The sequence below is a fragment of the Pseudorasbora parva genome, chromosome 11 (assembly GCF_024679245.1).
Source record: "Pseudorasbora parva isolate DD20220531a chromosome 11, ASM2467924v1, whole genome shotgun sequence".
NCBI lineage: Eukaryota > Metazoa > Chordata > Actinopteri > Cypriniformes > Gobionidae > Pseudorasbora > Pseudorasbora parva.
The window spans coordinates 27,751,296-27,767,264 of record NC_090182.1 but is presented as its reverse complement, the minus strand read 5'-3'; the positions used below and the strand labels follow the sequence as shown (position 1 = coordinate 27,767,264).

The 15,969-nt window shown below is 38.9% G+C and overlaps 2 protein-coding genes across 4 annotated transcripts; one reads left to right on the top strand and one right to left on the bottom strand.

The window, feature by feature from the left end:
* The first annotated feature begins 1,117 nt into the window (after positions 1-1,117).
* On the top strand, positions 1,118-5,941 carry cfl1 (cofilin 1). The gene is made up of 4 exons (XM_067457696.1): positions 1,118-1,258; positions 4,094-4,392; positions 4,649-4,725; positions 5,007-5,941. The coding sequence occupies exons 1-4, from the start codon at positions 1,256-1,258 to the stop codon at positions 5,123-5,125; spliced, it is 498 nt and encodes a 165-aa protein (XP_067313797.1). The 5' UTR covers positions 1,118-1,255; the 3' UTR covers positions 5,126-5,941.
* A 1,445-nt stretch (positions 5,942-7,386) lies between these two features.
* prss23 (serine protease 23) lies at positions 7,387-10,902 on the bottom strand. 3 transcript variants are annotated; one of them, XM_067456599.1, is made up of 2 exons: positions 10,586-10,902; positions 7,387-9,373 (listed from the first exon to the last, which is right to left on the bottom strand). In XM_067456599.1, the coding sequence occupies exon 2, from the start codon at positions 9,353-9,355 to the stop codon at positions 8,225-8,227; it is 1,131 nt and encodes a 376-aa protein (XP_067312700.1). In that variant the 5' UTR covers positions 9,356-9,373; positions 10,586-10,902; the 3' UTR covers positions 7,387-8,224. The 3 variants fall into 3 exon arrangements, with proteins under 3 accessions (XP_067312700.1, XP_067312701.1, XP_067312702.1); XM_067456600.1 differs by having other exon boundaries at positions 10,821-10,883; XM_067456601.1 differs by lacking the exon at positions 10,586-10,902 and adding an exon at positions 10,135-10,158.
* Positions 10,903-15,969: the final 5,067 nt, after the last annotated feature.

Below are 15,969 nucleotides of genomic sequence, written 5' to 3'. Positions count from 1 at the left end.
GATGGAGGCCGCAGTGTCAAGATTAGTCAACTTTTGTACGCTAGGTGTCAGCATTGATTTGAACTGAAAACATTTCGGTGAGAACCATATGCGTTCATTCACGGACACATTTTGAACAGCCGTTCATTTGAAAGAGACTACGAATGAACATGTTCGTTTGAAGCGAGTAAATGGAACTATTAATTCGGACGCCATTGGTTCATTGCAAATTGTAGATAATAAGGCTATTCTGTGGTCAGTGGGATATGCTCTTCCCTCTTTGCAGTTTTAGTCTTTGCTGCTGTACACCGCTCCCTCTAGCGCGTGCTGTGTGAATTTTTTTCTATAGAAATGAAATGTCCTTGTTTCCTTATATGGCGATCGGAGTCGCGAGCCGCCTGATGTGCGCGGCTTTGGCTGAAGCGCGCTCACGACTGTCACCATTTGCTTCCTTATTTGGAAGCGAGTTAAGCGAACCTTAAAAAGGGGCAGAGACAAACACAAAGGGTAAGGCTCAGACAGCAGCGCCCTACGAGCCACCAACGAATATTGCAATCGGTGTAGTATATGTTTTCAGTGCAGCATTAATAGTATAACAGAGCTTTCACTTTCACGTTATCACATAGTAGGATAGAAAGCCCCATCACAAGAATATCCCGAACCTATTTATATATGAAATATGTTGATTTTTGCATTGAAATATAGTCTTGTTAAATATTGATATCTCATATTATTATTAATTAATTAAATCATGATCACACACACACACACACACACACACACACGTATATATATATTTTTTTTTTATTTATTTATTTTTGATTGTATATATATATATATATATATATATATATATATATATATATATATATATATATATATATATATATATATATTAACACTTAAAATACTGTTAAAACTGACATTATAAAGTATTATATTGTAAAATATACCTGACATTTTTAATAACAAGTGCTTAGTAAAAGTGCACATGCACATAACCTTATATAAACGCTTCCATGAGTTTGTGCCAGTGTACTACTGACTGACAACAATGAATATATTTTAAATGCGTTCACGACTGTTTGTGTGAAGCTGAATACTACAGTTCCCATAAAACCTCATAAGCGCGTGACATGGACGCTCGCGCTCATCTGCTGCGCGGCCACGCGCAAAAGGGCGCGCCCGAGTGTTGTATCAAGTGTGCGAGACCGAAGGACTGCATCACAGCTCATTCAATTCCTATCCAGACGCCGACTAGCACAGAGACACAACCATGGTATGTCTACAGCTAAATAACAATCATACGATATACGGCTATTTCCAACGTGTTTGAAGAGTTTAATTACTAGTCTGTGGGCTTTTTGTTGTGTATATGAATGCATAATCTGTGAATCAAATCTGTCAATTAACGCCTCCGCCGACTATAGCTGCAGGCTATGTTAAGTGCCGTAAATTGTTAGAAAAACGCAAACTGGGTTTCATTGACTCTTGTGGCAGGGTTCGTTGAGCATTTTTATTTTATATATACAGTTAATCTTACGACTCTCATTGCTTTGATTGTTCGTGGCCTTAAGCTTTTCGGGTGCGATGAGATTGGCAAAAAATAGACCCAAAACTACTGGCGCCATTTCCCCACTCAGCTTCCTTTATTTCCGCGAGTCGAGGCCCAGGGAAGGCCTCACTGCTTTTCATCACTAACGTTACCTACAGGCCCCATCGCGCCGCACTCTATTAGATCGCACGGTTAAAGTAGGAGTGGATGTGAATAAACCAATGTCCGCTGACAGCGTGTGTGTTTAACTGCGTTTTTCTTTTGTCAGATGAAGCGCTTTCTTGAGTCTGTCCTTTGTCTGAACACGGCCAGAAACACCATCGCTCGCATTTGACGCACCGGAGAGGCTGCGGTCTTGTTTGAAAACGCAGATTATTCCCTTTAAAGGTCGAATCCTCGCGTGTTTATACTACGCTTTCAGCCTTCAGGACGCGTTAATTTTGCGGATATTTGGAGCACTTGCACGAGCGCCGCAATCGTGGCCCCACCCTAATTCTTGATGCGCAGATGGTGTTGGTTTATTTCTTTGACCAAAAAAAGATACCTCGACTAGGAACGTGTTTTAGGTCGATTGCAGCACGGTTTTATGTAAAACATTATAAAATGTATGTGTTGGGAAGGAAGCCAGGTTTAAAAACCGTTAGTTGTGCATTTCCGTCTCGTCAGGCAACGTGTGCACGACTACACTCTTCCTGGTTGGACGTAACTCGTAGCGTATCTGACGCTTTATCTTTGCTCGACGTGTTTGTTTTATTTTCATATTGTATATAGTTTTTAAGCACATGCCGTTTCTTGTGTAACGTTATGACGTGCAGTGCTTTTGGATATTTGGTGGAAGATGCTTTGCTTCCTCTTAATATTTAAGCCGCTGCTGCTTTCGTCGACTTGTTTCTGTAGACACAAAAACACTTGTGAAATTGAGGGGAAATTGCGTTCGTGCCGCGTGTAGGCTGAAGGAAATGCCGGTTCCGGTGCGACCAGTGTCGGTATCCTCGTCGTCAGGACAATTTACTACGTCATAGGCCACAACCAAAATCACCCTCTTTCTGTGAGGAGTCATGTGACTGACGACGCGTTATATCGCGCTTTCTTTATTTAACGTAACTTTCTTTTCATTAGAGGACCCACGACGTCACACACTTACTGTATCACAGTGCTAACCCTGGGTTTCACTTCTCAGTGAACGTGGTTGATTCACCCTCAGGATTATTGTCCTTTTGTTTAAACTTTGGACTTTTTCTCTTCATTTATGACACTAGATGACATGTGAGGGCGCGAATGCCTTGTTTTCCCTTAAAGGGTCAAGGTGCTTGCCGGATATCCAGAATATGCGTTTACGCGTTCAAATCAAACAGCTGAAATAAAAATGTAGCCTCTTAATAAAAAACGTGTTGGATTTATCTTAGAACTATCTACAAATGTTTATCCATTTGTCTAAAAGGTCTTCGTGCTAAAAAAAGATCCTAAAATCATGGAAAATATACATGGTAGTAATAAAAGACTGAAAGTCTTGATTCATTGGTCTAAAGGTGTGGGAATCCTGATTCTCCTTTGGGCTATTAATGCCCCCCTTTTTTCTTCATTATTTGTGATCTTGTTAGGTAATGAGGCGTCTTAATGCATTCCTGTCATTCACACCTTAAGCAAACCAGGTTCCACCCTTTAGACGTGTTTCCTGTAAGTGGGCCACTCAAAACTCTACCCAGCAAGGGTGCGTGTCCACCTTTTCACATGTCCTAATATGAAGTTGGAGAACTAAAGGTTCAGGTTACCTGCTTTTAAAACGATTTTCTCATTGCTTTGAGTTTATGAACTGGAATGTTTGGTTATGGCAATGCAACATTAGTCACTTATCCTTGTTTCTAATGGAAATCAGAGGACTTGAGTAGGTTCATGGGACTAGTGTGGCTGAGGCCATTTTGATTTTTAACAGAAGAATCATTGTTTTGTGATCTAAAGCTGTACACCAGGTTTGTACTGCATTGCTCATGATATCTAAGGCCAATTTTATACATTTAATTGCCCTGCTTTAAATCAGATGCTCAGTCTAAATTTGATCAACTCTAAAGAAGTGCTCAACCTTCCCTCTGTTCAAATGTGTTGATGTCTGGAAAGTCATGTGACCAAAAGAGAATGGTGCCTTGTTCAAACTGCCCTTTTTCTTTGACTTGCTATTTCGTTTTTTTTGTTGGGAGTTTAAACCAAATCACTGTTTAATTTTCACCCATAATGTTATACAAGTTATTTTACTGTAACTCTTATTCCGCTGCCCTTGAAGTATGCAGTCCTTGTTTCTCCCATGTCAGTGTTTTTTTTGCACTGCAAAACCTGCTGGCCCAGTAGTTTGGATTCAGCCAAATGAGGTCCAAGTATTCAGTTTTGTTAAAGGGCAGCCCGTCTAACTAGATGAGACAAGACTGTTTGTTGCAAAACCCCATTCAGTCACTTCTCACTTTGCACCCGCACATTCATGCATCCTTGCTCATCAACTCAGTCACTTCCCTCCATTCAGACGGACCCCCCATGTGACCTTATCCTGTGTGTTTTGTGTTCTCGCAGGCCTCCGGTGTTACAGTGGAAGAGAATGTGTTGACGGTCTTCAACGATATGAAGGTCCGTAAGGCTAGTTCCAATGAGGAGGAGAAGCGCAAGAGGAAGAAGGCTGTTCTTTTCTGCCTGAGTGATGACAAGAAGAAAATTGTTTTGGAGGAGGGCCAGGAGATCCTGCAGGGAGATGAAGGCGATCCCTACCTTAAGTTTGTCAAGATGCTTCCTCCCAATGACTGTCGCTACGCTCTCTATGATGCCACATATGAGACTAAAGAGACCAAGAAAGAGGACCTGGTTTTCATTTTCTGGCAAGTCTATGAGTATACTTCATTGAAACCAAGGGTTCCCTGTCCTGTTTCTGCAGATCTGCCTTCCTGCAGAGTTCAGTTCCAGGCCTGTCTGTAACTATCAAGTGTTCCTGAAGATCTTCATTAGCTTGTTCAGGGTTTTGATTATGGTTGAAGCTGAACTTTGCTGGAGGCTAGATATCCAGTGACAGGATTGGACACTGATGTCTAATTCTTGTGTGAAACAGATGATCTGATCTCTTGTGTTGTTGTCCAGGGCCCCAGATGGTGCCCCTCTTAAAAGCAAGATGATCTACGCCAGCTCCAAGGATGCCATTAAGAAGAAGTTCACAGGTAATGCGGTCTATATCAAAACATGGAAGAAATAGAAATGTACATTTATAAAATGTATCTAAATGTAATGTGTTAATTGTAGTTTAATAAATGTATTTAATAGAAATGTATTTAAGTATTATGTAAATGCAACTTGGATTTAGATTATAAAATAAACTTTACATTTAAACATGCATTTTTTTAAAAAATGTATATAACAAATAAATATAAAATCATGCCATGTGTATTATAACTAAATGTATTTGTGAGATCTGTGAAAGTTTTGTTGTCTTGTTTCACAGGTATCAAGCACGAGTGGCAAGTGAACGGTCTAGAAGATATCAAGGACCGAAAGACCCTTGCTGAGAAGCTTGGGGGATCATCGGTGATCACTCTTGAGGGGAATCCTCTGTCTGACTGAGGCTGACACATTTCAGGGGTTAGCCTTTCATTCCAACATGGGTGGGGCAGGTGGGCCAGCACGACCGTTTGTGGGGCCACGGGGTGGGTTAATGTGGGTGGGAGGGGGCAAAAAGTGACAGTTTCCAAACTCCACACATGATGAAAGATGTAGGCTGTCATTCCAGGTCTCACATACAATGAACAAAAAATAAAAGAGAAAAAAAAGACCTAAAAATACAAAAATGAAGGATGATGATTATAAAAACAAAGTAATATAACTGTAAATGTGTACTGGCAGGTTTTTGTTCTTTCTGAGTTCCATTGGATTGTTGAAAGGAAAGACTGAGACGGCAGCCGTTACAATTCAGCTATACAACATACTGTTTGTTAAGATTTTTGTTTTTTGTTTTTGCCAAACATCTAGTTGAGTTTTTCTAAGTATGTGTGTTGAGACTAGGTATAGTGCAAAATTTACTCCAGAATCACAATGTTATTGGACCATTCTGGGAACACCGTTTACTCTCCCCTTCCCCCCATTTGTTTCATTTTGACCTCACAAGTTGTTTTATTGATTCCATCTGATTTAAGTATTTCCAAATGTAATTCAAACCATGGCACTGGTGTCAAGAAATTGTACACATTCCTATCTGTAAAATCTGGGACCTAGTGGGTGAGCGGTCTGTTGATGAATTGGATTGAGTGGATTGATGGACATGTATGAAATTTAGATGGGGAGCGATATATTTGGGCAGCCTGTGTACAGAGCTTTGATTGATCTTGGTCAGTGGATGTTTTGTATCGTCTCCTTATCTCTAATAAAAAAAGCACTAAACAATTCTGCTGTTACAGCTGCTTTGTTTCTTTCGTGTTTGGCAAATTATCTGTGTAAAGGCTGTAGCCTTTTTTTTGCACCCCAAGGTGGATCTAATTTGGCTCTTAATCTTGAGTTGCTCTTTTATATAGGTTTATATGCTTTTGCTTATTTCTGTGTTGATTCTGCATTTGTTTCATCAGTGTTCAGCATGGTTTATGCCCTGACTGTTTCAAATGGATCGAAACAAAGCTTGATTTGTCATCCTCCCTATGGAATTGATGGGTGGCCTGTTAATGTAGTTCAGTAGACTACAAGAGAATACTAAAAATGTCTGCTTGTACTGAAATTACTATGATTGCAAATCCATCTTGTACAAACTAGTATTTGAAGATGATGGCATGTCAAATACAATTAGAGACAATTAATACGTGCTACTACATTAAAACAAACTCCTTAACAGACTTTGTTAAATCTTTCTTCTTTTTTTTTGTGGACACACAAAAGAACAGACACCTTAATAGTATAAGTGTCCAGTTGCAGGGGCCAATACACTGAATGACAAAAATAAATATCATGCCATGTACTGTATGTCGTACATCTATTAAGTTTAGAATTTAAAAGTGGCTCAAGGTTTACAGACATAAACAGCCTAAGGATGGGTATAAGTAATTGAGAACATAATGACAAACCGGTATTAACATTTATTTCACGAAAATACCAGAGATTTCTGTAAAATTGATTGACTTCAATTAACTGTTAACAGTGTGTTCCTTGAAATATGTTGCTGTACAATTTGTGCTATAATAAATCGCTGAGCCGCAATACTGCTGAATAATGTATTCACGTCAGTATCATCGCTCCTGACTGACTGAACCGCGAGAACTTACTGTTCAGCCATGTTGTGAACGACTCAACGAATGACGTGCACATGTCAACCATTGGAGGGCAGTAGAGATTCATTTCAAAACCATAACGGGAAGAAAAAACGAACCTTCCAACTTCCTGAGCTGTACTGTCGGTCTGTGCAGTGTGCACCTTGCCTGGCGTACCGGTATTACAGTATTTGGTTGTAATATGCTTTTAGTAGCTATTGCAACACTGTTCACTGTAAACAAACAATACAAGCTTAAAAGTGTAACTGCAATGACTGGCAAAATCTTTTTTTTTCTGGTAGTATTTTTTTACGTCTTCCTCTTCTAGCCACCAGGGGGTATCAGTGTTACATTTTCAGTAGCTCTCGCTCTCTCATTCATATATATATATATATATATATATATATATATATATATATATATATATATATATAGATAGATAGATAGATAGATAGATAGATAGATAGATAGATAGATAGATAGATAGTGTTGTTTGTAATACTTTAAATAAACCATCATATCTGCTATTATTACCACTTCTATAGGAAATAAGTCCTCATTGAGAAATACATTTGAAGTGAAAAGAAAAGCAAAAACGACACAATTTAGTTTATTAAAATAAAAAGCTTTTTAAAAATAGAATTATAGTCAACATTTTCCCCACAACTTTTCTCTTAGTGTGTGTTCAGTTTTTTATATTAATCCAACACCCAACATAAAGTTATTTACAAACAGATACTGTTACCAATTTGAGGTCTTCATCTATCTTGGAAAAGAGTATGTAACTGTAGAAGAGTGAATTGTATTCGTGGGTTACAGATCCAGATGCTGTGCATTACAATTAACTAAGGATTTTTAATCTATGGTGTAAATTTCTAATAACTCTCAATGTAACAACACCCATACTACATCTCCCGTCATCAATTTTGTTATTATGCCAATCATAGTTCAGAAAAAATAAAAGTAGTATGCCCAAAAGACAGCTGATATTCAGGGATGGAAATTAAGGAAGCTTGACCCATTTCCCTCTACTTTTAGTCGGATCAGAATAAACCCTCCATCCTAATTCTATTTTATAAAAGTGCAAACAACAGTTTAAAGCTTGTAAAATCTGAACAAAGCAAGGTTGCAAGGTAGTGGAGAAAATCGACTTGACAAGATAAATCTGCTGGTATTGTTAACCTCAGAGTCTAAAGCTATGTGTAACGTTGGCAGTATAGCGAGCAAAAACTAAAGGTAGTGGTTAAATAAAGTTCCAGCTCAACCCATTTGAGTGATCAAAGCCTGTGGGTAACGATCTACCAGCCATGGACCTTCGTAAGTCTCAGATTCAGTAGCCACACCCGTAAAAGACTGTAAAGTGCAGGTTCCACAATCAGGCATGTCGTATTTTGTCCATGATTTTATATTATCCCATTCCTCTGTCATGTCTTCAGTCCTGGTTGCAGTCCACCTTATTTCCATGAACCCAGTAACAGATCTGAGCAAACTTCAGCGGAGTGAAACGAACAGCCACATTGTAGTCACGATTCTCTCCATTGATTTCCAGCCACTGGTGGCCCGAGAAGATCCCGAAGACCTTGCGCTCCCAGCGCTCCAAAGCATCGTCCCACACACGTCCGTAAACACCAGAGCCACTCGCACCTGGGCGGGCATCACAGTGCTGGTAAATCAAATCATTGGACTCATCCTCCACCGGGCAAAAGCGGTACACCAGCTCCCCGGGCCGGTCACTGTCAAATCCAGAGAAGTGGATGCGTTTACCAGCCAAATGGTCCGAGGTGGGTGCCACGGCCAGCCGCATGAAGGGACGTCGGTGAGGCCAACGCAACTCTAGAAGTGCATAGTCAAAGTCCATGCTGACCTCTTGAGGACCTTGAATCCAACCTTTAGGAACTCGGGTCCGTTTGACCCTCACCCAGCGCACCAAGGGTTTCTTCACGGGAGCCTGACCCGGCCTTGTACCGTTAACAGACGGAGGGATCAGAAAGCCCACTCTGAGTTTCCTCGCTCCTTTGACGTAATCCTTCCCATCATGCACGCAGTGGGCTGCGGTCAGGACGTGCTGCTGGGACACCAGAACTCCAGTGCAGCCGGTAGAAATACGGACGGCTGTGGAGAACGGGTAGTCCAGAAGGAAGTGGTCACCGCGGATGTTGAAGCGCCCATCTGAACCGTAAATCTGCCGTTTTAGCCGCTTATGTCCGGGAACAGTTACTTTGGGCTGCCTGGAAGGAAGTTCAGTGTCATTTTCATCTAGGTCAACAGTGGTTAATGTTCGGGAGCCATCTGCATAAAGTGTTTCGAAAGCTAGGTGCTCTTTATCCATGTCTTCTCCTTTGTGGTAGCAGCTCTCGTTGCAGTGAGTGGTGAGGTCCAGTTGAGCTTTGGCGCTGAAGCTGGAGCGGGACAGCGGTAGGGTGGCATGAGGTATCAGCGAGGGGAGGTGGGCGTGAGACTGATGGAGAGGTTCCCTCACTGAAACTGAGCTGGGCAGGAGAAGTAAGAACAGCAGGCCAATACAGCAAGGATGGGCCAGACCCAGCACGCAGTTAGGCACCATGGCTAAGATGTATGCAGCCTAAAAGCAAACACAAACATATATGCAAGCATGAAATTAAACTCAAGATGAAAAAATATTCTTTCTTCATTTAAAGGTTTTTGAGGAAACCAAAATGGCATTGCTGGCTCTTATCCCGATCTAAAAGTAGTTGTTCTGGATTTATCTGATACCCATCTGCCTGGATAAATAGAGTTTGTTTACTAACTGTCCCTTTATACCAAAGTTCTTTGTTTATCTTTTTTGTAATCTTTTGGTTATAAAAATTTTTGGTTCATTTTGTGTCATGCTAGGCTCAGTAATTAGTATTGTAATGTTATATTGTATTTAATTGTTTTGTTATGCTTGGTATATGTGCAGGCTAAAAGTATATATATATGAATACGCGAAAAACCCAAGGTACGTGTTATACCTTTAAGTTTTACGTGAACCTTGATTTTTTAGATTGTCAAAAATATGCCTTGCCTGTTTATTTTGATAGTTTGGGGGACAAAAAAAAAAATCAATGCTCGACGCATTAATATACATAATACAAATGGCATGATAAGTCCTAGTATATAAAGGGACATTATCATTTGCTTCTGCTCTATTCATCATGGACACCCATGTGTGACACCTGAGGAATTCTCTGGACACAACCTGTTTCCTATTCCCTTTGTCCCGAAAACCCCCAATCTCTTCTTTTTGTTGTTGTCTTTCACATCCTGAATGAATGTCCAACCAACCCCATCCACGCCTTGCGTTGTTGTTAAATTCAAGGAAAACAAACTGTGTTTACCTACCCTCACTTTCCCATCGCGCAGTACAAACCAACAACTGCAATGCACTTGCAGAAATGGCAGCCAGGGCATAGTATTCAAAGACCTACACAAACTGACCATTTTATGGGAAAGTACGTTAAATTATATATAGTAATATATATATATAAAGTAAACCATTAATATATATATATATATATATATATATATATATATATATATATATATATATATATATATATATATATATATATATATATATATATATATATATATTTTTTTTTTTATGGTTTACTTTGTTGAAAATTGTAATGTTTAGAGGCATTCCGACTAAAAAGTTAATCAAAAGTGAATCTAAATATATGTACAACCAACAAGAGCATCAGAGTTCGACCCGTGCGCCCCAGCTTTACGCGAGATGCCTGGCCGGGAAAATTACACAAAACAGTTTCAGATAAAAGGTTGGATACTTAACTTCAATCTCTGTTAATAATGATCGCGGTTTGTCTAAATCCAAATCACAGATTCGTCTTCAGGAAGTTCACCGGGTATCCCATTCTCCAGGTTTACTCCCATCTCCACACTGAAGTGCTGGAGCGCGTGACAGGTCCGCCAAAAACATTCAAACAATCCTTTTAACCGCCAGCTATCATTGGAAAAACTGCTTCTTATGAAGGTCCTTATTTCAGCATATCAGACAGCACACTTACTCTCCGTTGAATGGTGATTGCTGTAGTGCAAAACTGAGGTCGTCTAATCCCAATAACCGAGGCGCAATATTGCGCATCCCTGCGGGGTCCTAGTGCCGACGTCACAGGGATAAAGGGAAAGATGGTGTGTCCAAAACCAACATCTATGAGTGAAGAGTCTGATACGTGCTCATTACAGAAGGGCAATATACTTTCCATGTTAATGTAATGACAAATCTTTCTGCTAACAGAGCATTTATTCGGGGCATGTCTTGGCACACACCTGTATCTCAAACAGATGACAGTCAAGGCAGGCATGTCTTGAGGATATGCATTCCTTCTCAGTTCACTTAAATTGCACTACATGTACTATGCCACTCAAAGCAAGTACAAACACATGTACACATGTTTAGGTAATTCTTTTAGCGTGTATTGTTTATTATGACTCCTTAAATCTAAATGTGTATCTAATCTTACCTGTTCCGGTGTAAAGGGGTTAAAATGACCGATTGTTGTAGGGTGGGTCTTGGCAGGACACATTCCAGAAATACTTGGGTGTGTTTCAGTCGTGATGGCGTCTTGAGCCATAGTGCAAGATTGAATATAACCTTCTGACCTTGATCTTCCTCAAGCGCTCACACCACTTGCCCTAACCTGCACAAAACACGTTTTCTTTCTTTCTTTCTTTCTTTCTTTCTTTCTTTCTTTCTTTCTTTCTTTCTTTCTTTCTTTCTTTCTTTCTTTCTTTCTTTCTTTCTTTCTTTCTTTCTTTCTTTCTTTCGTCAAACGATTTCCATTTGATGCATTGCACAAAACTAGAGGCTTTTAATGGCTGAAATACATAGATCCTGTCTATGTAATACATAGCTAGTCTCCTGTGCGTGCTTGTGTCGATTAAAGCAGGCAGGAAAAGGCATTTTGATTGCATTTCGAATGCATAACAAAAAGCATATCAAATTATATCACATTTGCTCAATTAAAAAAGCCACATATAGTGCCAAAGTATGCAAGCCTGCAGCTTTAGAGTAAAAATACTGTTACAATTGTGAGATTCAAATCCAAAGTCACATTGCAAGAAATAAAAGCACATTGTGATTATAATCACAGCTGCATATAAGCTGCAATCTATTACTTTTTACTTTGAGGCTTTCATGCTAAAGTTACAGTAATGTTACATCTGCTTCATTTCCAATACAAAAGGGTTTTTTTTCCACAGTACCCTAGAGCTGTTCTCTCAGCCTGCGGTTTTGCACTAGGTGAAGGAATGTTTAAAGTCTTGTAGGGGTTCTGGAAGTCTGTAAATGTCTAATACCATAGCAAAACACTGTTCAGTGATGGTATCATGTTCTGCATTGAGTGTCACGGTGTGAGCAAGATTTGGTTGATGTGTGCTGGCACTGACACGCTGTTCTCATTGTCTGTTTCCTGCTCCCATTCTCCTGGTTTTCTTTCAGACACTTTCAGACATATATCTTATTTAACATCACAAGCCACCAGAGACTAAAGTGGATATCATTCTAGCTGACAAGCCACTGATATTTACTATGCTCTTTCACAGTTAGCGATAAGGGGTTAGGACATAGGAAATGCAGCCTAAAGCTCATTCACTCCACAGGAATCTACTACCTTGGACAATCCCCAGAACTCTTTACAGTGGGACTCTTGTTCTTGACCTGTCCTGGCTTCATGCCTCATGGAGGGAGGTGGAACGGGGGTTCGTCGTGAGGAGGGGCCTTTGAAAGTGTGTCCATTCCTCCAAAGCTGATCTTTTATCACCTCCAGCTCCAGTCCTGTGCCTCAGTGGCCCTTTCTTTATTCACCAGGCTGTCTATTTTCAGAACAACTGATTCTTGTCTTCTCTTCTCTGGGTTTTTTAGGCAAACTGAAGAGCCTTTTCTCCAGCAACTTTGAAGCTTGTTGTTAACAGAAAATGGGAAATTCTTCCACTAAAGGAAGCAAAATAATTCAATGAAAAGGACACAGACACTAATTTTTTTCACAGACACTAATTTTACCATACAATGCTTCAGTTTACAGCTGAAGCACAGATATTGAAGCAGGATATTGTGGCATGTGTTGGCCCAATCTAAAGTGAAACACGTTTTTTTTTTTTTTTCAACTAAATAAATTTGAACCCTAAAATGCGAGACTGCCTTTGGTCTTTAGTAATTCAGGGCGTCATTCACTACTCTCTTCCTCATTCATTTTTTAAGTTAGACATAAACCTTTTTAGCATTCCTCAATCAATTAATTAAAAACAATATAATAATAAAAAAAGATTATAAAATAATAATTGTAATAATTATAATAAAAGTAATAATTGTATAGGGTTGCTAACGCCCCAAGGTGTGTAACATTTATATTTTAATTGAATCTTTGTTGACTGAATAAGTGCAATTCACTATTACTCCACAAGATAATGTCTAATACAAAACGATGAAGTGACGGTTCACTCATAGTTTCTGCAGGCAGAAAACAAAATAATAGGAAGTATCATCAATAAAACTTGAAATGGTTCAGTGATTTACTGCAGAGCAAAGTGCTGAACGCAAACCAATCTGATCACCATCTGTCACTTCATGGTGGATTTGGTGAAGAAGCTGCCAGCGATCAAAATATTGATTTTGAACATGCTTAAAATGGTAGTTTTGAGAATATTCTTGAGATGGTGAATATGAGCCAGATGCTGAATGAACTGGGAAATGAGCTCTGATGCGGACAGCGATGATGGTCAAATCATCTGCTCAAACTGAACCCTTCCAAGCCCCAAAAGGTAAAAAAATGCTTTATTTTTTTCTTCTGTAATTGTTATATCAGAAGAGTTTATATTATTGAGATCCATCCGTGTTATATATAGATCCGGGTCGCTAAAGACCCAAATATGTAATGATTGGTGAAACATTCATGCATTCAAGGGTTAAGTATTGGTAATCAAGAACAGGTTACAAAAAATAAAATAAAAATACCATAACCAAATTATTTATATAATGGAATCAGTTGATGGAAGTTGATCAGTTGATGATCTGAAAACATACATTGGAGGATTGTTCTGAAGATGGGCATTTCATGTCCTTTGAACAATTGAAGAGGAAATACAACCTACCCAGCAATACTTTCTTTTGCTACCTTCAATTGCGATAATTTTTGAGAAGTACTTTGAATAACAGCATGACTCTGCCCAAGTGCACGGAAATGGGGAAATTGACACAAGAAAATGGACCATACAACCTTATTTCTAAAGTGTACTCTTTGTTGATATCTGAATGTCCTAAATTTGTATAGGTCTAAAGGAAAATGGGAATCAGACTGGAATACCACAATTGAAGACTTGGTCAGAGTTGTGTAAAGACAGTTTATCTGCCACTATTAATGCACGGTATAGACTTACCTATTACCATTTTCTTCATCAACTATATCTAACTCCGGAGAAGATTCATAAGTTCAAACCTGAGATATCTTCCGCTGTACAATAGAGGTGGGCTCGTTCCTACACTGTACTTGGTTGTGTGTAAAATTACGAGGTTTCTGGATTGACTTTTGTAGTGTCTTAACTAAGATTACAAAAATTTCAATACCGGTTGACCCAGAATTTTGTTTACTGGGGAACTTCATGAAAATTGATAAGATGCTGAACAAGTTTCAGAAACATTTCTTGGGGATAGCTTTGGCAGTGGCTAGAAAATGCATTGCTGTCACATGGAAGTCTGATTCCCCTCTATCTATAACTAACTGGTATTTAGAAATGAATAGATGTGTGCCTTTAGAAAAAAACAACAGCCTTAGAAAAGGATACTATATGTTTATTAAAATATGGCAACCTTATCTAGATCATATGGACAGTGTGGAATTAGATTGTGACTGACTTTAAAAAAACATTGCTACATTACATATTCTATAGTATATTGGAGCACCTTTTTTGGAGGGGGGGGTGCTTAATTTTTATTTTATTTATTTTTTTAATATATATTTATTTTCTATTATACTTGTTCTTCTGTTTTTTGTTTTTGTAAACTGAAAAATAAAGTATTCCAAAAAAATGGTCTGAAATAATTCCGTTAAATACTATTCAGGGCAACATACAACATACGAACAGTGAAGTCTAAAGTGAATCCAAAAAACCTACAGCATGTAACTGTCCACTGAAGGTGACTTCCGAGCACAAGCAAGAAACTCTAGACGTTTTTGAAAGAAAAACACAGAATGACCAGCGAAGTCTGATTTCCTTGAATCAGATGGAATACAATCTGAATCATAATATGTGACATGAACCAAGAACTAATATTGTTATACTTATGGCCAATGAGAGCAAATCAATGTAATTACTGACATGTTGTTTTTAAAGATACTTTGTCAGTGGTTTTACTGAAATGGTTCCAGTAATTTTCAACAAAACTGCATTTTTTTTACTAAAACAATCCTAATGGAAATTTTGAGGAACCAGAATCATTCACTTTCCCCGATTATAAATGATTTACAGACAATGTGTATGGTTGACAGATGATAGCAGACTATTTGTATTGGACTGTAAGCTGAGAAGCCACAATAGCTTGAAGAGTATTCAGTACCAGTCCCTTTTAGGGGGCTGTGCTTTCTTCTCTGGAACACAGGAATAAAGACCCAGACCTATTCAGTGGCACTCCCATTAGCTGCACTTTGAATGTATGTATGAACTCTGTCTTACATACACAGGTGTGGTTAGTGCACAGCTTAAAATCTTTTATAGGGTGCAGTACAGAAGTCCCATTCTTTCCCAACTCTTAATTCCCATCACAGTGAGGCTCGGTGTACAGTAGCCATCCAAGCAAATAAGTATTGTTAACAAGATCAGAGGATCCCTCTGTACTCTTTAATCCATTAATTGACTTCTGGTTCAACCCAGTGATTTGGACTTACAACAGTGGAAAGGCTTTTCATAACAATAGTCATTGTGCTTGACTCGTTTCCACAGCATACTGCCAATCAGAGTCATGACACATAATGTGTGCATGGACTACTTCATCAACAAGACCTCTTCAAATGGAGGTGAATGTTTTCACCATTTTTGGACCATAGGACTATTTAAAACCAACAGTAGTGAAAGGTTACACTTAGTAGAGTTAAATGGTCCTTCAGTTGGAAAAATTAATTTAATAAGTAACCAAAAAAGATCATAAAATTGTATGCGTAATAA